Source organism: Sapajus apella, unplaced genomic scaffold (genome assembly GCF_009761245.1).
Source record: "Sapajus apella isolate SASKATOON/1434 unplaced genomic scaffold, GSC_monkey_1.0 scaffold105, whole genome shotgun sequence".
Classification (NCBI taxonomy): Eukaryota; Metazoa; Chordata; class Mammalia; order Primates; family Cebidae; genus Sapajus; species Sapajus apella.
Window position 1 is genome coordinate 2,097,756 of NW_022437045.1, and position 22,411 is coordinate 2,120,166.

The following is a 22,411-nucleotide window of genomic DNA, read 5'->3' on the forward strand; positions in this document are numbered from 1 at the left end:
AAAAGAAAACCTTGTAGAGAATCAAAGAACTGTAGATCAGAAAAGAAACTCAAAAATTAGCCCATTCAATTCCTTCACTTTATGTCTCTCTCTTTTTTTTTTTAAAGCACAAATACAATTTTAAGAAAAGATTAAAAGTTTGTAAATCAAAGCTGCCAGCCAAGGCATAATAGCATTATGTAAATAGAGAATTAAGACTTTTTGTCAGTTCTCCAAGCTTCACCCACTATTACAAAACTCTACATTAATGCGCGCAGCCACGGCTATCACAGTACAAAGAGCACACTGAACATTTGCAAAGAAAATCTTTGCAAATCCCTCCTTTTATTATTATTTTTTCTTTGAGACAGTCTGTCTCAAAGAAAACTCTGGCACCCAACCAGAATCTCTCCTTTTAAATTCAACTTTGTGGCCAGTGTGGTGACTTATGCCAATAATCCCAGCACTCTGGGAGGCCAAGGAAGGAGGACTGCTTGAGGCCAGGAGTTCAAGACCAGCCTGGGCAACATGGAAAGGCTCCATCTCTATCAAAAAGATTAGACAGGTGTGGTGGTACACAGCTGTAGTCCCAGCCTCTCACGAGGCTGAGGCAAGAGCATCACTTGAGCCCAGAAGGTGGAGGCTGCAGTGAGTTATGATCGTGCCACTGCACTCCACCCTAGGGGACAGAGCAAGACCTTGTTTTTAAAACAATTTCTTCTAAATAAATACATTTAAATTTGTAAACGTTGTATAGCAATGCATATTCTTAACTAACTCAGATTGTCCTAAATTTGACTCATATTTTTACTTTAAAATGCAGTGGTTTGTGACACCTTTCATTAATGACATTTGCTGCACTGTGCCATCCAGGCAAATATTTCTCATCATCAGTCAGTGAAAGAGAAGGAAAACAAAGTGTTTACATGAAATAATAGAAATAACGGGGAGAAAAAAAATAACTCGAGTTGACCACATTCAAAGGTGAGTCAAGTCCCAAAAGCACCATTAACCAAGAGACCACCATTTATTATTACACACTCTTAACATAGATAAAAATCAGTCTGCTTTTCTGACCCTATCTGGGACTTTCCTTTTTTTTATTGTTATGACTCGTGTCAGGGAAATTCAAAACAGTAGTTTGAACGTTATTGTTAAACTTGCAAAGAAATACATTCTATTATAGCATAAATACTATGCAAGAAAAATATAAATTTCATAAATCTGCCAAGCCCATTTAACCTGAGGTGACATTCCAATTGGTGATGTTTTTGACAATGCGAGCGACCACTGGCAATACACAGAGCATAGTAAATGCTGGTAGTAAGTGTTTCTTAATGGCAGGGCGCCAGGATCTGATTCAACTGTCTGTGATAAACGTCCTTAGAGTGGGAAAGAACACTTAAAGGGACAGGAATATGGTAGATGTTGTCACGGAAGAAATGTGCTGCCAGCCACCTCCACACTGACTGCAACACTCCTTCCTAGAACAATGGAAAAAGAGTGTTTCGATGTACCCACATCCTCCTTCACCAGGCAGGCTACGGCAGTGATTGAGGCAGCGTGCCACTGTGATCCCCGCCACTCAGGAGGCTGAGGCAAGAGCATCACTTGAGCCCAGAAGGTGGAGTCTGCAGTGAGTTACGACTGCGCCACTGCACTCCACCCTAGGGGACAGAGCAAGACCTTGTTTTCAAAACAATTTCTTCTAAATAAATACATTTAAATTTGTAAACTTTGTATAGCAATGCATATTTTTAAGTAACTTAGATTATCCTAAATTTGACTCATATTTTACTTTAAAATGCAGTGGTTTGTGACACCTTTCATTAATGACACTTGCTGTACTGTGCCATCCAGGGAAATATTTTTCATCATCACCCAAAGAAAGAAGGTGCAGTGCCTCCCAGGGAATTTTATCAGAGCCCCATTGAAAAATACACAATGATGAATGAGATCTTCAACCAAGGTCTTGGTACTGCAAGGAAGCTGACACCCACTAGCACTGGGAGGACACCCAAATCCCACATTTACTTACCTTTAGGAGCATGTAACAGACAATACTGTATTTCAAACACTCCAAGAATTTTAATAAAGTCGAACTGAAGTTCAAAGCCCTTAGCAACGACTTAGCTGGAGTTCTATTTAAAGACTTGAGAAAAAAGTACACACGAGATTCTATTAGAGAAAGTTGCTACAGAAAAAAATAAAATTTGAGGACCCTTTTCAGTAAGTGCTATGGTTCTCTTGCATTAAAAGAAGGTGAAATTGAATATTGCTCAGCCATACAAAGGAATGAAGTATTGATTCATGCTACAACTTGGATGCATCTTGAAAACATTATGCCAAGTGAAAGGAGCCAGAAACGACAGGTTACACGTTGTATTTTCATTTATATGGAACACCCGGAACAGGCAAATCCATAGAAACAGAAAGTAGATTCATAGTTGCCAGGAGCTGGGGTTGGAGGGTGGAAGATGAGGAGTGACTTCTGAGGGGTGGGAGGTTTCTTTTTTGAGGGGACAAAAATGTTACGGAATTAGACGGTAGTGATGGCTGCACAACTTTGTGAATATCCTAAAAATCACTGAATGGTACACTGTAAAAGGTAAATTGTATACTGTGTTAATTCTATTCAATTTTTTAAAAAGAAGGTAAGGAAGTCAGGGTAGATTTTACAGGAGAGAAATTAGAATTAACAGCAAAACTCCACCACTAAAGTGGGTTCCAAAGAACCAAATCACAGGAAATATATGGTCACATGGGATTGCAAGGTTAATGGAAATCTGTATGAAGCATCAAAAAAGGAACAGGAACAGATAGTGAAGCCATAACTGTAAACAACTGACTTTTCCCTGAACTGAAAAAGCCCCAAATGATCGATCACAAGTCCCTTCTGATCATCAGTCCCAACCCCCAGATAAGAATCCAGATAAGCAGACAATGGCCATCATCAATCCAGCCACATCTAAATTTGCTTTACTGCAGGGCAAATTATAACTGGGTTTTATTCTATGTATATTAATAGATAAATCCCTAAAAGGGGGGGAAGCCATTAAAATCCAGACATTTTTCCCTACATAGAAGAAAAAGCAAGAAGACACAGTTCTATCTGTACATGCCGCTGTGACCTTGTCCAAGGTACCAGAGACTTGACGTGTCTCTATACCTTGATTTACCCAGCTGTGAAAGTGTAACGATAATAACACATCTCTGCTCCATCAGGGTGATGTGAGGGATAATTAATGTTCTTAAGGTTCCTTGTGCTCTTTATATTGAGACAGGCTGCTATTATTATGAAGTCTTAACAAACATGTTATCTACCACAGTCAAGACCTGACTCTATTTAAGGAGGGAAGGAGGCTGGCTGCAAAACCAAAATGGAATGCTTGATCCATTACTTTGCTTTTTTCACTCCATAAAATTTTGGAGGAAATGTACACTCCTGTAGTCTTTATATTGTCACTTCAATCAAATTAAATACAAGAATTTTAGAGAAAGAAAAAAAATGTTAGACTATTTTGCCTGATCCCTTGTTTTCAGAGTCAAGAAAATAGTTTTAGTAACCTGCCCAAAGTCACACATGACAAAGCCAGGAACTAGAATCCATCTGAGAATTTATTTGTGACCCAGAGTCTTTTACAAATGTTACTACCCCCAAATTAAAACACACCTCACTGTCACTGTTGGCCTATAATGGTGATATAGAAAGTTACTGTTCTTAGGCTGTGCATGGCAGCTCACACCTGTAATCCCAACACTTTGGGAGGCTGAGGCAGGCAGATCACCTGAGGTCAGGAGTTCGAGACCAGCCTGGTCAACATGGTGAAACCCTGTCTCTACTAAAAATACAAAACTGAACTGGGTGTGGTGGTGTGCGCCTGTAGTCCCAGCCACTCAGGAGGCTGAGGCAGAAAAATTGCTTGACTCCAGGAGGTAGAGTTGCAGTGAGCTGAGACTGTGCCATTTGCGTGGGTGACAAAGCGAGATTCCATTTCAAAAAAGTTTTTAAAAGTTAAAAAAAACAAAGAAGTTATTGTTCTTTTTCAGTTGTGGTTTTGGTTTAGCTGGCAAATTAACTCTCTGTCACGGGCACCAATTAGCCCATTAAAACTCCCGAATAGCGCAGACGTGGGCCAGCAGCTGGGCTCCGTGGACTCTCAGGATTTGCAGTAAGACTCTGGAGCTGGGGCTGGTGGTTCTCCACCACCACAGCCACAGGCCATCCCTCGGTGCCCTCCACACACATGCCAGTGATGGAGACCTCGACTCAAGAATCTCTCGGCCCCATTCCCTTGCATCTGATTTATAAAAAAGAAATCTTGGGAGCCTCAAGGGGTGTTCCCATGATTTATTTTATTCCCCCATAATCCATTCTCAAGAATGTTGCCTTAACTTTCATCAAGAGACTTCTAACCAACCTTCCTTTCACTCTATAGCTATTTATTCAATGCCTGCTATTTTTATCAAGAATTGTGCTGGCTGCTGTGTCTGAAACATTCTTTATACTCTCCAAAGTCCCTGTTTTCAAGGGATTGTCAGTAGGTTAATTAGGACAGGCACACAGAGAGCGATATTACAAGGGAATACCAACTTTCATATCAGGCATACAGACAAAATGCTTTCAGAGTTCAAAAGAAGAAGGGCCCATGATTCCGCCAGCAGAACATGCAAACGGCCCCATACTCAAAGACTACAATTGTAAAAGAGAAACATGAAAGGTGAGTATTTAGGTTCTGTGAACTTCTACTCCCAGAGATCCCAAAAAATCATAAAACTTCTATTTATGCCGCGCCTTTTAACTATGCCTAGCACGTGTATTCATTTTCTCCTCTTCCCCCAGTGAACACCCATACTGACTTGCTCAGTGGCATGGTTTGACTGTGTTCCCACCCAAATCTCATCGTGTAGTTCCCATAATCCCCACCTGTCCTGGGAGGGACCCGGCAGGAGGTAATTTAATCATGGGTGTGGTTACTTCCATGCTGTTCTGGTGATATTGAGTTCAAACAAGATCTGATGGTTTCATGAGGGTCTCTTCCCCTTTTGCTTAGCACTTCTGCTTACTGCTGCCATGTCAAGGACGTGTTTGCTTCTCCTGCCACCATGACTGTAAGTTTCCTGAGGCCTCCCCAGCCCTGCAGAACTGTGATTCAATTAAACCTCTTTCTTTAATAAATCACTCAGTCTTAGGTACGTCTTTATTAGCAGCATGAGAACAGGCTAATACATTCAAGGTCAAAGAACATCCACATGGAGCTAAAAGTCTTGCTGGCTGGACATACCCAGTGACTGGCATTTTCGGGTCATGGATATTAAGCTTAGGAAAGCTAGGCTTCTTATCAGCATTTTCAGCCTCCATTTTTTCCTCAATCATTTGTATAAAATAATAATGACAAAACTCAATAAATGTTCAAATAATTTTGCTAATGCTACTATGCAAAGATGCCTAAACTTCACAAAAGAATGGCATGATCCTTCATCAACTGAAACATGAAAGACAGAATTTGATTCACAAATGGCAATTTAAGAGAAAATAACTAGTATTTGGAAAGAAAAATGTTAAAATGTGGAGGATCACATGTCCTTTCATTCAGCAGTTTCCAAGTGCTTCACTGGAAGTCCAGATTTGGTAGCAGGCCCACTGGGAGACTTCTGGAAGGAGAGGGCATCCTGCTGCTCCAGAAACTGTGGACTAGCACCTGCTCACTCCCCAGGGCAGCTGGCCAGAGCTCCTCACAGAAGATATACAATAATTTTGCTAACAATTTCATGTGCTTTTTTCCAAATAACCTTTTCCAGAGCTGCCAACAAGTAACAAAATGGGACAATTTGAACTTTGTTTTTCCCATGACATGTTAGATGTTAACAGTCAAAAGCAAGACAGGATCAAAGTTAAATGGATTTGTATAAGACTGCATAATCTATAAATAATCAGAGCTGAGTATTGTAGGGCAGAAATGAATGTATAACTTACAACAGATCAGAACTAAACTGTCTGAAATTAAAAGGATTGATGTGCTACAACTTGTATTTCAAGGCCTGTTGATTTATTCTCCTATAAACAAATATGTGTTTGCCTTACACTATGAGTGGACATCTTTAAAGGTGTAACTTGGCACTCAAATTTCTTCCCTTTCTCTTTATGTTGCTAATTTTGATGCCTCTTATGGAATCTTATAGATGGGTTTTCATTTCAAAATGGTTTTGGAAGCAGGTGAAATATTCAACATGAACAGGGGTTAAATACAAGGAGCTCCCAAGCCAATTTCTCATCTTTCCCCGAAGCTGCTCCACACCCATCTTCCCATTTTAACTGATGGAGACTCCAACCTTCCGGATGCTCAAGCCAAACCCTGGGGGTCCTCCCTGACCCCTCTCCTTCCAGTCTCTGGGCGAGCTCTGTTGGCTCTACTGCCACTGTCATCACCCCAAGCAGACCCCACTCCCTCACCTCTCATCTGGGTGATGGCAAAGCCTCCGTTTCACCACCACCTCCTCAGTCTATTTTCAATAACACTCAGTGATCCTTACCAATCACTCGCCAGATCATGTCACTTCTCTGCTCAAAGGTATGCAACAGCTCCTCCTTTCCCTCCAATAAATGGACCTTACAATGGTCTCTAAGGCCAGCTTGATCTGGCCTGATTTGGCCTCATACTTCCTCTGGGCCTCACCTCTCACTGCTGTGCTGTTCCCTTCCCCTTCCAGGCACACCTCCCAGTAAACAGATCACATCAGGGCACATGCAACTGTTCCCTTGGCCTGGAAAGCTTTGCCTCCTGACAGCTACATGGCCCTGTCCCTGACCTCCTGCGAGCCTGTGCTCCTAGGTGTTCATGGTTCCCTGACCACTGCTGGCCTGCCCTATGCATAACTGCAACCAGCCTCCCCCATCACTCCCCATCACTCCCCCCCACCCTGATCAATTTTCTTTCCATCACACTTATCATCTGTGAGTACTTTATATTACTTATTAATCGTGAGGTTTCTGCTTACTCTCTCTGTCCACCCACTAAAATACAAGTAAGCTCCACGTGGGCAAGGATGCTTTTTTACCTGCTGTGTTCACTGTTTATCTCTAGAACTCCTAGACCAATGCCTGATACAACAGACAGTAACTAAATACTTGTTAAACCAAAGAAAAGTAAAACGAAAGAAAGCTATTTTTCTCCAGAGATCACTGGTTTCTCAGCTTGGCCTCAGTGTGCTCTTCACAGGTGATGGGTACCCACCATGGGGTAAAAAAGGTGCAAATCTCATATCATGAACCTAATTTACATGCTTGAATTCAGGATTATGATTAAGTATAGAAGTTCATTTCCCACCTTGAAGGTAAAAAATTGTCAAATTATTTGCACCCAGAGTCAACCTCAAGGTATAAACAAAGCCACAACTCCCCTTCACAGCTACAAATTTTACTTTGCAAACCTAAATAAACCTCATTTTAGAAATAACATAAGCCTTAGCATCTTGTTGAAAAATAAAGTCAATGTTTGTATTACTCCATTCTCACGCTGCTAATAAAGACATACCTGAGACTGGGTAATACATAAAATAAAGATATTTAATTGGCTCACAGTTCCACAGGGCTGGGGAGGCCTCAAGACACTTACAATCATGGTGGAAGGGGAAGCAAACATGTCCTTCTTCACATGGCGGCAGCAAGCAGAAGCATCAGTGCCCAGCAAAGGGGGAAGCCCCTTATAAAATGATCAGATCTCATGAGAACTCACTCACTATCACAAGAATAGCATGGGGAAAACCGCCCCATAATTCAATTACCTCCACCTGGTCCCTCCTATGACAGGTGGGGGTTATGGGAACTACAATTCAAGATGAGATTTGGTTGGGGGCATACCCAAACCATGTCACTGTTGACATGGTGAAAGTGAAAGACCTGGGGTTTTCTTCTTTTTCATATTCTGACTCCTGTTGTTCCTATGTCCTCTGCTCATTTGTTCAAACGTTCAAGCAATTATTTATTGAATGACTCTATTTATGTGCCCAGTGATTTACTGGTGGCAAATATAAGTAAGACAGAGTCCCTGCAAAAAAGGAGGACAGAGTATCTCCTCCTACCTATGTGCTCTGAAGGAGGGAAGGGTAGGGACTGCCTGCCACGCTGTGCCACCCACCTCTCAGCCCACGGCTGCCTGGCCATCCCTTCGTCGTCTCTTAGGGGAATAGCAGCTGCAATGCTCTTCCCACTGGCACTGGGGCTGCCTGTCTTTCTAACCTGCAAATCTGACCCACCCAGGCCTATTCGTCTTTTCCCTGTAGATCTTCACATCCAGGCTTCTTGGCCAACTTCCTGGACCATTTGTCACCTGGTCATGCTCTCCTGCCTCGCTTTATTTTCTCCTCTTCCCCATTTGTACCTGAGTCTCCAACCATCTGAATTACTCATGCACCTCCCACAGCTAGACGGCCCCAGTCTCCCCCCGACTTCTCTGCACCTGGAATGCTCTATGCCCCCTTGTCTACCTTCTCATCTCTAGAGGTTAACACAGGTGATTCCCTCCCTGGAAAGCATCCCTGATTAACCTGGAACATGAGTTTTCTGCTCCTCTGTTGCTGCTCCATATGTATCGGAACAGTTCTCCAGGTGTGGTCTGTAGACTCCTGGGGTCACTGAGACCCTTCCAAGGAGTCCGCAAGTTGAAAATTATTTTCTGAAAAATGTCAAATGTCATTTGCCTTTTGCCCTCTGAGGACATGTGCACTAATGCTACACACATCTGCTGCTGTCTCAGTATAAATAAGGCAGGGACACCAAACTGCGCTCAGCACCACTGTGTTCTTCAGGGCCACAACCTACATTTAAAACTCACCAGTTTCACGTAAGAATGTCCTCAATGGAGCAGCAAAAACTGGTAATTTTCCTAACTCTCCACCCTTGGAACACGTTCAGGAAGCACACATACAACTCACCAGCCGCATGCCCAAGCACAATCGTGGCGTTGAGGAAAAGCATACGTCAGACTGTGCCGGGAGCCGAAATAACCACTTTTTTCAAGAACCACAATTTTTACTTGGAAAAAAAAAGTGAGAAAAAACATTTTCTTTAAAATGAACAAAGTGAGGCTGACAGTGTTGGTAGATATAATTCAAATTGTCCAACAAAAATCAGAATCTTGGAAAATTTGTATCTGCCACCGTGAGCTTCCCAACACTTTTCCAAAGAGATCTGAGTGTGACTTTTTTATTTTTTTTGAGACAAGTTTTGCTGTCACCCAGGATGAGTACAGTGGCACAATCATCGCTCACTGAAGCCTCCACCTCCCAGACTCAGGCAATCCTCCCACCTCAGCCTCCCAAGCAGCTAAGACTACAGGCACAAGCCACCATGCCCCACTAATTTTTTTTATTTTTCTGTAGAGATAGACTCTCACTACATTGCCCAAACTGGTCTCAATCTCCTGGCCTCAAGCCATCCTCCTGCCTCAGCCTCCCAAAATCCTGGCATTACAGGTGTGAGCCACTGTGACTGGCCTGAAAGTGATTTTTAATACTGTGAAATGAAATGTCCACATTTGGAAGATCTTGTAACTTGGTGACCCTATATTTCCAAATAAACAATGCATGTTACATGTGAGTAAAAGATCTATTCCAAGTGCAAGATAAGTCAATTAATTTCCATGTTACCAAATAAGAAAAGTCTACCAATAATGCCTCAAGTTCCACATTGCAACTAACCTTGAAGAAATGGCCCCTTGTTGAGTTTGGGGCTTTATGAAAGCAGCATATCCACAGTGGTCTGAAAGGGCTGTCAAGGTACTCCTCCCTTTTCCAACTATAGTTATCTGTGTAAGAATGCATTTTCTTTACATAACCTCCACCAGAGCAATACACTGCAACAGACTGAATGCAGACACTCATATGAGAATCCGAATTTCTTCTACTAAGATGCACATTAAAGAAATTTGCAAAAATTTAAAATAAGGCTACTCTTCTAAGTTTTTTTTTTTTTTTTTTTTGTTTTAGGAGAAGACATTTCATTAAAAGTATGTTTATAGTGTTTACATAAAAATGGATTCACTATTGTTATGTTAAAATACATTAATAAACATTTCAAACATTTCTCAGTTTAAATTTCTAATATAGTCAATATCAATAGATACAGATGTAGCCCACATAACTAAAGCTCTTTGAGGTCCTCAATAATTCTTAACAGTAAAGGGTCCAGAAAGAGACTGACAAGTCCAAGTAATGATAATGGTGGATTATGATCGCTGTCGGTACACACGTCTGCCCTCAGACCACAGCACCCTGAATACCCGGACTGTGGTTTTTTTTTTTGTTTTTTTTTCTTCATGTTTGTATCTCTGCCATCAAACACAGTGTTGGACACGTAAACCCAATTTATTGTGTTACATTTCTGAAATACAGAAGACTAAGGCCACGGGGCTGTGTTCTATCTGGAGGCCCTAAGGGAGCACTCTTTCCTTTTCCAAATTCGAGAGGCCGCCTGCATTCCTTGGCTTGTGGCTGCCACATCCCTCCCACCTCTCTCCTCCCTCATCACATTTACTTCTCTGATTCTGACCCTCCTCCCTCTAATAAGGACCCTTGTGATTACACTGGGCCCCCCACATAATCATAAAATTCTGCCCACCCATCTCAATTAACTTAATCACAACTTCAAAGTCTTTTGAAATTTAAATCCCTTTTGCCATAGTCACAGGTTCTGGGGATTAGAATGTGGACCTGTTTGGGGTGGGCCATTATTCTGTCCACCATAGCCATGTACTAAGACAATGCAGTAAAAACAAAGCAGAAAAATACGCCATTATTTTCCCCAATTTTGTTGTTGTTCTTTATGAGACAGAGTCTTGTTCTGTCACCCAGGCTGGAATGTAGTGGCACAATCTTGGCTCACTGCAACCTCCACCTCCTGGGTTCAAACAATTCTCCTGCCTAAGCCTCCCGAGTGGTAGCTTGGACTGCAGGCAACTGCCACCATGTCTGGCTAATTTTTCTATTTTTATTAGAAATGGGGTTTCACCATGTTGCCCAGGCTGGTCTTGAACTCCTGACCTCAGGTGATCCGCCCACCTCAGCCTCCCAAAGTGCTGGAATAACAGGCATGAGCCACTACACCCGGCCAATTTCCCCCAATATTTAGAATTCTCCAGACCAGGATGAGAAAGAAACTAAGAACAATGATGACCCCTGGATGAGACACTGTGTAGCTAAGAACAAGGTAAGAGGAATGTATCTACGTATTCAACCAACACTTACATGGCCTTGACTAGGTGCCAGGCAGATTCCAGTGCCTTCAAATATTAGCCCGTTGATCCCACAAAAATCCTAGACCATTTTACAGTTGCAAAAACTAAGCTACCAGGTTAAGTGACTTGCCCAAGGTCACATAGCTAGGAGTGGGAGAGCCTGGAGCCAGGACCTGAGCCAGGTCATCAGGGGGTGTCCATGCTCTTCACTACTACTGCCTGATGTAGCTGAGGGGGACTTACCTGTCACTGTTTAACCTTCTACACTGCTGGCATTGTTACCATGCACAGGTATTACCAAGCTGAAAAACTGAAGATATTGTCACAATCCAGTTATCTCTGAACACGAGAGCTAGAAAGAAGATATCATACTTGGTCCTTCCCGATGATCTCAATTCCTTCATAGGCAGGAATAAAGTGAGAAATATAATTCATTTTGAAGCCCCTTACAAAAGAAGGGGAACAAAAATAGAAACACAAACAAGTAGCATTTGGCAGCCAGTACTCATAACTCCCACAGAAAAGTGAGAGCTTTTCTTTTCCTTTTCCTTATGTAATAGGCTATAAAGTTTCCTCTTACCAGCAGCCAACAGTGTCAAAGAAGAACTGCCTCATAGAGAGCTGGCTCACTCTACCTGCACAGACCTGCCTGGCATCCCAGACTCTCAAATGTCCATCAAAAGGGGCAGAGCCAAGAGACATTTCGCACAGTGTGCTTCAGAGAACTTCTGCCGATTTTTAGCTGAAAGAGGTATTTATACTTAATGTTCAAACAGAAAATCCAAGACTGATTTTTACTCCAAATGCTGGCAAGGTTTATTTAACATCTCTCCTCCTGACCCTCATACTGCTTGGTCTTCTTTGCCAAGGGGTGTCGCCTCCCCACCAGCTGTCGCTGTCACAGGCCAGCAGGGCTCTTCCATCTACCACACCCCTAAAGGGGAACGGTGAGGACCACACTTTAGTGAAGACGGCTTCCCAACGCTGAGGAGGACTCAGGTTTTATAGAGAACGTACAGGACTTCCTTGATTCACTCTTTCCTCTAAAACATTTGAACATTTATTTTATAAGGGACTTCTGATCACTAAACACAACAATACTTTAAGATCCAAAGCAATAAAGCTGGAGTGGTGGGACAATAGAGTTGAAAGGCAGGGACGAGTTTTTTAAGTCACACTCCAGTGGCCATTAAATGACAAGTTCTCTATATTTTATAGAAGGCAGGGGGAAGTGGTAATACAATACTCATTAGCTAGCTGACTAGTTAGTTGGTTTTTCAGATGCATGCAATGATACGATATAAATTCTGAGAATGTACGGTTTTCTACAATCTGGCCCCAAGAGACTTTCCAGCCTTTCTTCCTGTGACCTTTATTGCAGCCTCTTGTCTTCCAGCTTGCTGTTCTATGTGAAATGTCCTTCCCTCCACTAAGTCCCCACACCACACACCTAGAGGTCCACAGCCTGTCCATCTGCAGTGCTGAGATCAAACATAAACCCTTCCAGAAACTGCCCTTGGATGCTGATGCTGAGGGCTCTGTGCCTTGCTTATGGGTGCCTTTGCTCTTGTAAAACAGAAAAATTAGTGGGTTTTGCTCTTTGCTCTACTAAAGCAGAAAAATTACAGGTCCAACACAGACCTGTAATTCTCTTCACTGCATTTTTTTTTTCTTTTGAGCCAGGAATTATTTACAAGTGTTTTCCCATTCAACTATGAGCTTCTTGAGAGTATGAAATAATGTGTAATTCGTCTATACATACCTTCGACATTTGACAAAAGATTATTTGTTAAACACATAAGTGAATAAATAAATGACTGGGAATAAAAAAAAAAAAGAAAATCAAATATCCAAACAAAACGAAGTTTTATAAGGAAATTAGTATCCAAGGATCTTAATTTTTCCACCACGTATAGCCACATGCTCACTTCCACACTGATGAAAATGAAACCAATCTTCAGCACAGACACAAGAAACTCCTAATTCTGAGACTGAAGTTCTGTGTCCTGGTAAAACCAGTATTTCCCAATCGGATTGTCTTTTGATTAAAAAAAAAAATGTACCACTCATCTTTAGGAACACTAATATGTTTTTACATCTGGAAATCTGGGGTGTCAGCCAGCCAGACTCAGTAATAGCAGTTTTACACACAAACAGAGCATTCTCTCAGCTAAATGCTGTTAGTCATCCTAAACAGGCTATGGAAGCCAAAATGCCCTCACTCTTATAAACAGGAAATAAGTGGGTTTGCCACATCAGAGCTGGCTCTATCATACTTTTCCCTGGTGAGAAGCTGTATCATGGGCACATACATTCCCAAGAGCAATTCATTCCAAAGAGCAAATTTACATCTAAGTGGCTTCTGGTGGCTTGAGACTACACTACTTACAGCCATTTTAAAAAGAATGATTCAAAGGGGGCGTGAGGGCTGAAAAAGAACCTCAGGCTGCAATTACCTTCATCATCTGGTAAGCATGTGTTGGATTTATATCGTCTAAATGGAAGGAGGGACATAGGTCTTTTCTATTTTGTCCCCTACTAAATATACCTCCAGTCCTAACAAGGCAGTGTGAATGCTGTTTATAGCTGGAGAGTTCATTAATGCCGCGAGCTCAGTGTTTACATAAAGACTTTGTTCAGAAACTCTGCGCCCAATGAGACTTTCTTAAAAGCTGCTGGAATGTTTCAAAAGATGGCAAACACTAGCAAAGGGATTTTCATACATAAATCACAAATACAGCACTAACAGGATCCCAGTATAAACAAGTCTGGTCCGTTCAGTCCCTTCAATGGGCGCCTTGTTGGCTCTAAAATAACACCGGCCTCTTTGGGGAACTCCAGTGGTAACGTTGATTCTCTCTATACAAAGTTTTTACAGATGATATTTCCGCACAAGTCAAATACAGCCTCTGGACATTTCCTCTCCCCACTGTGAATAACTAGAAATTTAAGCCCTTAAAGGCAAAATCAAATGGTCATTCATTTCTTAGGAAACAGAGGAACTTCATACTGAATCCTCGCCAATTCTTCCTATATTCCTGTCTGTTCCGCTTCTCACAGAGCATCACAGGCATAGTGGAGTGAAGCTGGTGAATGCCGGGAGTTCTTGGCTTCCTAATGTAAGTGATTTGCCAGATGGAAGATGGTGTCTTCCAAGCATGGGCTGAGCAACAAATGAGGTGAGCTAAGAGTCGACTGCCCGCATTCTGAGCACGTAAGGAAAGACAATGGTAGAGGTTTAGGGTGCACAATTCCTAAGAACACACATGCGCAACAGCTATCATATGCTGAGAACTTGACGCATATTATCTCATTCCATTCTTACAGCCTCAGTATAGAAGAGCTCAGGAAACAGTAAGTCCTACTGCTCCAGTTCAGGCACCTCACTTAGACTAATGACCAAGGGGTAGCAGGGGAGCTCACACCAGCCCCAGGACTGCTCTCCAGAAATGCAGGCTAGAAAGGCTGGCTCTCCAGGGCTGCTTTCCACCTGTGCAGGTTAAAAATGGGGCTTGCAGCCAGTCGCAGTGGCTCATGCCTGTAATCCCAGGACTTTAGGAGGCCAAGACAGGCAAATCACCTGAGATCAGGAGTTCGAGACCAGCCTGACCAACGTGGAGAAACCCCGTCTCTACTAAAAATACACAATTATCCGGGCATGGTGGTGCATGCCTGTAATCCCAGCTACTCGGAAGGCTGAGGCAGGAGAATCGCTTGAACCCAGCAGAGAGAGGTTGCAGTGAGCCGAGATGGCGCCATTGCACTCCAGACTGGACAGCAAGAGTGAAACTTGGTCTCAAAAAAATAAAAAAGAGGGGTCTTGCACTGCTCCAAGCCTCCTGCAGGAGGTGCACCGACAGCAAAACCCTGGCATCTGCATTTTCACTAAGCTCAGCAGGCAAGTCTTGGGCACTAGGAAGTTTGAGACCCATTTTCCTAAACATTATTCACAGCAATGAACATCAAATACTGCAAGGATGCTTCTTTTCTAGAAAAGCAGAACCTTGGTAGCAACCCACAAGCAAACCCCTAGCTTCCTGGGACTTGCTACTGTGACTAACACTTCTTTCAGTCAAAGATACATTAGAGATAGAGAGATACAGATGGACAGATTTTTTTCCCCCACTTGAAACTGATCAAGAGACAAAAGTTAACCAACAAACTTCAAGACATGTCTGAAAGCCCTGAACTCCAGGTAGCTTGCTCCCAGGGACCCCTCCCGACAGGGGGCTATAAATATTCCACTTTTTTTAAGCCCAAACAAGTGCTTAAAGCCTTTCCTTTTCATATGCCTTCTGATATTCTTATAATTTCTACTGAAAGAAAGAAAGAAAGAAGAGAGAGAGAGAGAGAGAGAGAGAGAGAAAGAAAGAAAAGAAAGAAAGAAGGAAAGGCAGGCAGGCAACAGGTCTTCTTTCCCAGACAGCCAGCCATAGGGTTTTTACAGCAAGGAAAGGATTGGGTTCTCTGGAAAAGTAAACAGAACATTCCTTCTTTTCAAGTACATGGCTGCCTTCTAGCAATGCCAAGGGAACATGAAGTTTAGGGAGAGGGAGCCTCTCAAATGGCCACTGTGAAGAATAATTCAAAGTTGTAGTAAACACTGTTTTTCAAAGTCATTTACATTTTTGATTTCTGTAAATCTTAACTTTAGTTTAAAAATGGGATTACTGTTTTCTAATTCATTGCAAAAGCAAATCAAAGTAATTTTTAACAAACCAAGAAGCTGCAAAGGAGAAGGAGGAGGAGGAGAAGCACATTTTCAGAATTCCTGCCAAGAAAGACGCTGGGCTGGATGTGCCACAGACAGGAATTTCCCCAAACTCACAGGTTCCACAGGGTCAGGGGAAAAGCACTATCCTCTGGATGAGAAAAGCGAGGCTCAGAGTCTTCATTCGGGCTCCCCCAAAAGCAGAATCTGAGCCGAGGACTTGGACATAGAAGTTTATTGGGAAGGTAACCCCGAGATGCCCAAGGGAGAGGGGGTGGGGACAGTGAGGCAGGAAGCCCATGGGAAACGTGAAAGCGAGGCTGCTGCGTGCTGCTGGGGCTCACTCCAGGGCCCCTCTGCAGAGCCACGTGGACTGTACCTCAGAACCATTTCCGCCAGGGAAAAGAGGCTGGGGTAGCATCCACGAAAGCCCAGAGCCCCCTGGGTGAGTCAAAAAACCCATACAGGCAGCCCCAGGACCTGAACCCAGGTCTGACTCAAAATCTCGATGCCTGTCACCATGCCACTTCTCAGAGTTTCCACAAACACAGGCTTCTCTTGCCATTGAGATGTTGCATATGAATGAGAGGGCTGATCTTTTTCACTTTCATCTTTCAATTTCTCACCTATCCACCCTTATTTTCTTCTCCCCTCAACCTTCAAAATGGAAGACTTCCTTCTGAGATGTGGGCCCATAGGCATTTAACTTCCTTCACAAGCAACACAACTACCTCAACGAGAAAAACAAAATACCTTTGCAGCGTTCGGGGATGGAGTCTGTTGGGGCTGTTTTTCCAGCACAAACAACATCGCTACGGAACAACCACCTGGAGCTTAGGAGAGGGAAGGGATGGGAAAGCCCAGGGCAGAGGCAGGCAGGGCGCTGCCTAGGAGACTCACACCCCACAGAGCAGTCTTGCTAGGGAACGAGAAAAGGGCTAGGCGAAGAACCTGCAAGGTTCCATCAGGAGGACCTGATGCGAGCAAGCACCATGCCTGCCTGGCTAAGCTCTCTGTCCACACAGACATAGGTTATAAATGATTAGACAGTCCGAATGGCTAAGACGAGTAAGAGAATAGCTGTTTAACCGATCCAGGACTGACTCTTTATTCTGTTTCCTTAAAAAAAAAAAAGTGGCTTAACTTACCTGGTTGATCCTTACTGTTTAAAAAAAAATTAAAAGAAAAGAAAAACAGCTGAGCACAGTGGCTCACACCTGTAATCCCAGCACTTTGGGAGGCTGAGGTGAGTAGATTGCTTGAGGACAGGAGTTCGAGACCAGCCTGGGCAACATGGTGAAACCCTGTCTCTACTAAAAATACAAAAATTAGCCAGGTGTAGTGACGTGTTCCTGTGGTCCCAGCTACTTGGGAGGCTGAGGCAGGGGAATCACTTGAAACTGGGAAGTGGAGGTTGCATTGAGCCATGATCATGCCACTGCACTCCAGCCTGGGTGACAGTGAGACCCCGTCTCCAAACAAAAAGTAAATGTGCCCCTTTCTTTGCTTTCTATAGGAATTCATTCTCTCAAGTGCCAAAGGTATTATAGCCTCAGTGGTAGTTTCTTATGATGATAAAATACATAGAGACATAACACAGGTAGCGAATGTATCCCTCAAGAGTAATGAATCCAACAAATGGACACACGTATGTATTATACGGAATACTCAGACCCATAACAGCAGCCCAGGGTAGCTGAATGATGGCCCTAATATACCCAAGTCATTAATAAGTTCCATCATAATTTTTGTTTTATGACATTCACTTTTATATGCCAATAGTCCATTTAATGGCATTTTAAATTAGAGGAGAGTCCCAAGAGAAGAGGAGAAAGCACGAGATACCTTATTGAATCACAAATCTTACCATCTGATTTTTTAATTCCAAAAATGACCAAATAAACTTCCTTTATAATTAAATCAATCCTAACAACTTCTCTTTGGTGTTTTTCATTCATTTTTGGTAACCACGCAGAGATTCCAATTGGAAATCCATTATCATCGTAATAAAGTATAAAAATTGCTCTGTGCTCTCCCAGGAAAAAGACCCTACACTCGGTCTCCTGTGGAGCTTGACCCAGGCTCTTCAGAGGTCTAAAGTGAAACTACCACTTTTCAGTCCCAGCCAGAGCCCCTAACGTATTTGATTCAGTGCATGAAACACACATGAATGATAAGCTCAGAAATTCAGACCTTCAAATGATTTTCTCATATGGAAGTCTTACCATGAGAAAAATATATTGGCACACAGTTTTTCGCTTTTAGGCCTTGACAAAGCTTTAAAATTCATGACCTACATTAAAAGTTTGCTGTTTACTGGCCAGGTATGATGGCTCATGCCTATAATCCCAGCACTCTGGGAGGCCGAGGTGGGTGTATCCCCTGAGGTCAGGAGTTTGAGACCAGTCTGGGCAACCTGGTGAAACCCCATGTCTACTAAAAACACAAAAGTTAGCCAGGCATGGTGGTACATGCCTGTAATCTCAGCTACTCAGGAGGCTGAGGCATGAGAATGGCTTGAGTGGGAGACAGTGGTTGCACTGAGCCTAGATCATGCCATTGCACTCAGCCGGGGTGACAGAGTGAGACTTTGTCTCAAGAAAATATATAAATTAATTTTAAAAAAGACAGTTTGCTGCTTACTAAGAAAGCAGTACTTAACAAAAGATGGAAGGGACTGAACTTCATGGACCGTTCTCAGAGCCAACAGATTACTGCCTTAGATTCAACTAAATAAGAAAAATCTTTCAACTTTGGCATTTATGCAGGTTTTTATTTGCCTTCCATCACAGAGCAACTATGAGACCAAACATTGTGGGTGATTCTTAGAGTCCGTGATTTTTTTTAATGTTATTTTGTGCAAAAATAATTATTTTCTGTTTTCATGAAAGTGCTGTAATTACTAAAATGCATAAAATTTTGATAAAATCTACTCCAGTTGGCATCTGTATTCTTCTAATAAATTAGAAGACATTCTTTGAACAGCTTAAATAATCTGAGTTTGCAAGCAAAATTACAGCCTAAAAATACTGGCTGTTGATACCAGCAGTTAAGAAGGAAGACAGAACAAAGCCTTACCATTGGCTGAATTCTTTTTAAAGTTATCCAAGAATTCCTCCAGCAGTTGGGACTGGTTAGGAGGGGGCAGCAGACTCTTCTGGTCCCTGGAGAACAAGTCACTGTCTGACCAGGATGTACAGAGGGTTGCTTTTGTGTCCGGAGGCCGGGCAATCAGAGTGAGTCCGACACTCTTCTCAGAAAACAGGGCCTCCATCTGCTTAAGGTCAAGATCAGACACAGCTTCCCCGTTTAAGGTCATGATCTCATTGCCCTTCCTCAGCCCTGAGAAAAAGGAAGGGGAAACAGAAAAAAAGAGAGAGGGATTACTGAGAGAAATATTTTAAGATGAAAGAAGGCCGCAAATTCAAACCAGGTACTCTTAGGGACTGTTTTGTTTGTTGCTTTCTTCAAAGAAAGTACCAGCCCCGCACAGTGGCAGGAGCATGTAGCCTCCGCTAATCAGGAGACAGAGATGGGAAGATCACTTGACCCAGGAGTCTGACACCAGCCTAGGGTAATACAATGAGACTTCATCTTTTACATTAGAAAAACAAAAAAGAATTAAAGGGCCAAAATGTATAGTGTTTAGGTGCCACTAAGAGCAAAAGCAATGTTAGTTATCTCACAGTTACTGTTAGAATAAATCGTTTGAAAGAGAAGCAACTTGAGAGATTGCGTTTTCTACTATCCCGATGTTAAATCTGTTCCATCAGTGTCTGCTGTCTGTCTCACACTCTCTTCCTTCTCCCCTCTATCTGTCTTCATACATGTATACACTTTCTCTCTTTTAAACACACACACGAATGCTCTCTCTATATACAGACATATGCATTTTCTGTCTTTTGTCTCTCTCTTTCCTTTTTTTATGGAGGCAGGGGTCTCACTATATCTCCCAGGCTGGTCTTGGACTCCCAGGCTCAAGCAATCCTTCTATCCTCCTGCCTCAGCCTCCTGAGCAGCTGGGTTTATGGGAGTGAGCCGCTGCATTTGGTCGCATTTCCAATTAAACTCTTACGTTTACTTTCTTTAAAGTTCCAGGAGAAACCTTTTCCTGATCAAACTTGAAGAAGAAACATTCACTAGCCAGACCACATTTTCCATAGTTTCAAATGAAGAGGGAACAGAGGCACAGGGTGCCACACGAACCTTCCCCATATGCCAGGCCATCGGGGAGGACGTCGCTTACGAATATCCGGCTGAGATGCTGATGCTCGTCCACCTGCGCCATAACTGCAAACCCTGGGAGTGAAAGGAAAAGGAAAAAACAAGTCTCAACCCCCCACGCTCCATTTCCCCAACTACATCAGCAGTATTTCTTTGAACACCTTTTCTGGTAAGGACAGTATGTTCAGAAAGTCTAAATTACAACTATTTTGAAAGGACAAAAATATCTGGCAGGGGCAGAACAAGAAAAATGGCAGACCAGAGGCTTAAGAAATATAAGAACATAACTTTAATTTAAAAGGTGAGACCATGAACCCATGTGTTTAACAGCATTATTCACAATAGTCAAGAGGCAGAAATAACCCAACTGTCTGTCGATGGACAGATGGATAAGCGAGGTGTGATCTATGCGTACGGGGGAATATCAACCAGTCTTAAAAAGGAAAAACATCCTGATCTATGCTACAATTTGGGTGAACTTTGAGGAGAATATGCTAAGTCAAATAGCCCAGTCACAAATAGCCAACACAGTATGATAGTATTTATATGAGTAGCCAGGGCAGTCAAATTCAGAGAGGTAGAAAGTATTAACAGAATGGTGGTGCCCAGGGCCGGGGGAAGGACAGTATGAGGAGTTAGTGTTTAACGGGTAAGGAGTTCATTTTTACAAGGTGAAAAGATTTCTAGCAATAGATGGTGGGGATGGTAGCACAACACTGTGAATGTACTTAATGCCACAAAACTGTATATTTAAAAGTGGTTAAGGCGATAAACTTTATGTTATGTGTCTATTACCACAATTAAAAATTTAAAGGCTGGGCACGGTGGCTCACGCCTGTAGTCCCAACACTTATGGCAGGCCGAGGTGGGTGGATCACGAGGTCAGAGCTCAAGACCAGCCTGACCAACATGGTGGAACCCCTCTCTACTAAAAATATAAAAATTAGCTGGGTGTGGTGGTGGGAGCCTGTAATTCCAGCTACTCAGGAGGCTGAGGCAGGAGAATCGCTTGAACCCAGGAGGCGGAGGTTGTAGTGGGCTGAGATTGCACCATTGTACTCCAGCCTAGGCAACATAGCAACACTCTGTCTCAAAAAAAAAAAAAAAAAAAAATTAGGAACAAATTTAACAGCAAAAAAATACTTTTACTGAAATATATGAAATTCAGTTCAATACAACAAATAAGTGTTGAGAAAAGCTATGTTTGGGGTCAAGCATTTTAAGAAGGTACAAGAATGCCTGGATGAATACAGTGCTTGCCCTAAATATATAAGACCACATGCAAATCTAGGGGGACCTTCCCTCTTCTGAATGCACCATTCCTAAACTCAGTGTCCTCCTCTGTGATGCCACAGTGAGGAACACACGTTTCCATGCCTTGGTCCCCTAATACAGAGAGTCCCTTGAGGACAGCAGGAACATCCTGTTCCCCAGGTCTCCTCCATGCCCCCAGCAGAGTCTGGCAGATTATGGTCTCACCAGAGAGTATCTTTGCAAGGGTCTTCATTCAGTCATTCCAATACAAAGATGAACACAAATGGCAATCACAAAAAGCACAGTGAAGGCCAAAAGGAAGAGAAAAAAGGTCAAGAGGGCCTCAAAGGAAAAACCAGCATAACATGGGGGCCAGGCACGGTGGCTCACGCCTGTAATCCTAGCACTCTGGAGGGCCGACGTGGGTAGATCACTTGAGTCCGGGAGTTCAAGAGCAGCCTGGTCAACGTGGTGAAACCCTGTCTCTATTAAAAACACAAAAATTAGCCAGGCATAGTGGCAGGCACCTATAATCCCAGCTACTTGAGAGGCTGAGGCAGGGAGAATTGCTTAAACCCAGGAGGCAGAGGTTGCAGTGAGCCGAGATTGCACCACTGCACTCCAGCCTGGGCGACAGAGCAGGACTCTGCCTTAAAAACAATAAAAATAAAAATAAACATGGGGGTCAGAAAAGATTATACAAATTTTTTAAAAATGAAGGCAGCCTAAAAAGGACAATTTAACATATTATAAACTTATTTATTATTAGTTTGAATCGCTTCAAGGAAAATAATCATGTTGTATAAATATATTTAACAAGGTATAAAATAGTGTTTCTATGGAGGTATTTACCAATCATTACCTAATCATTGAGTGTTTCTAGGGAGGTATTTATCAATCATTATCTAATCAAAGAGAAATGTAGGAAATTATGCTGTGAAGTGACCTCGGATGCACAGACCCGTAACTGTTAAACTCAGAGAAGAAAGAAACAAGTAAAGCTAAAGCA

General features: G+C 42.6%; 1 protein-coding gene across 7 annotated transcripts in view; it reads right to left on the minus strand.

Moving 5' to 3' along the window:
- The window catches only part of TIAM2 (TIAM Rac1 associated GEF 2), a 241,044-nt gene that overhangs the window by 56,977 nt on the left and 161,656 nt on the right, over positions 1-22,411 (minus strand). For all 7 annotated transcript variants that reach the window (XM_032258743.1, XM_032258733.1, XM_032258736.1 and 4 more), the window contains 2 exons: positions 20,131-20,223; positions 19,003-19,266 (listed from right to left, as the gene is read on the minus strand). In XM_032258743.1, the coding sequence (XP_032114634.1) occupies positions 19,003-19,266; positions 20,131-20,223 (357 nt within the window). The remainder of the gene's footprint in view (positions 1-19,002; positions 19,267-20,130; positions 20,224-22,411) is intronic.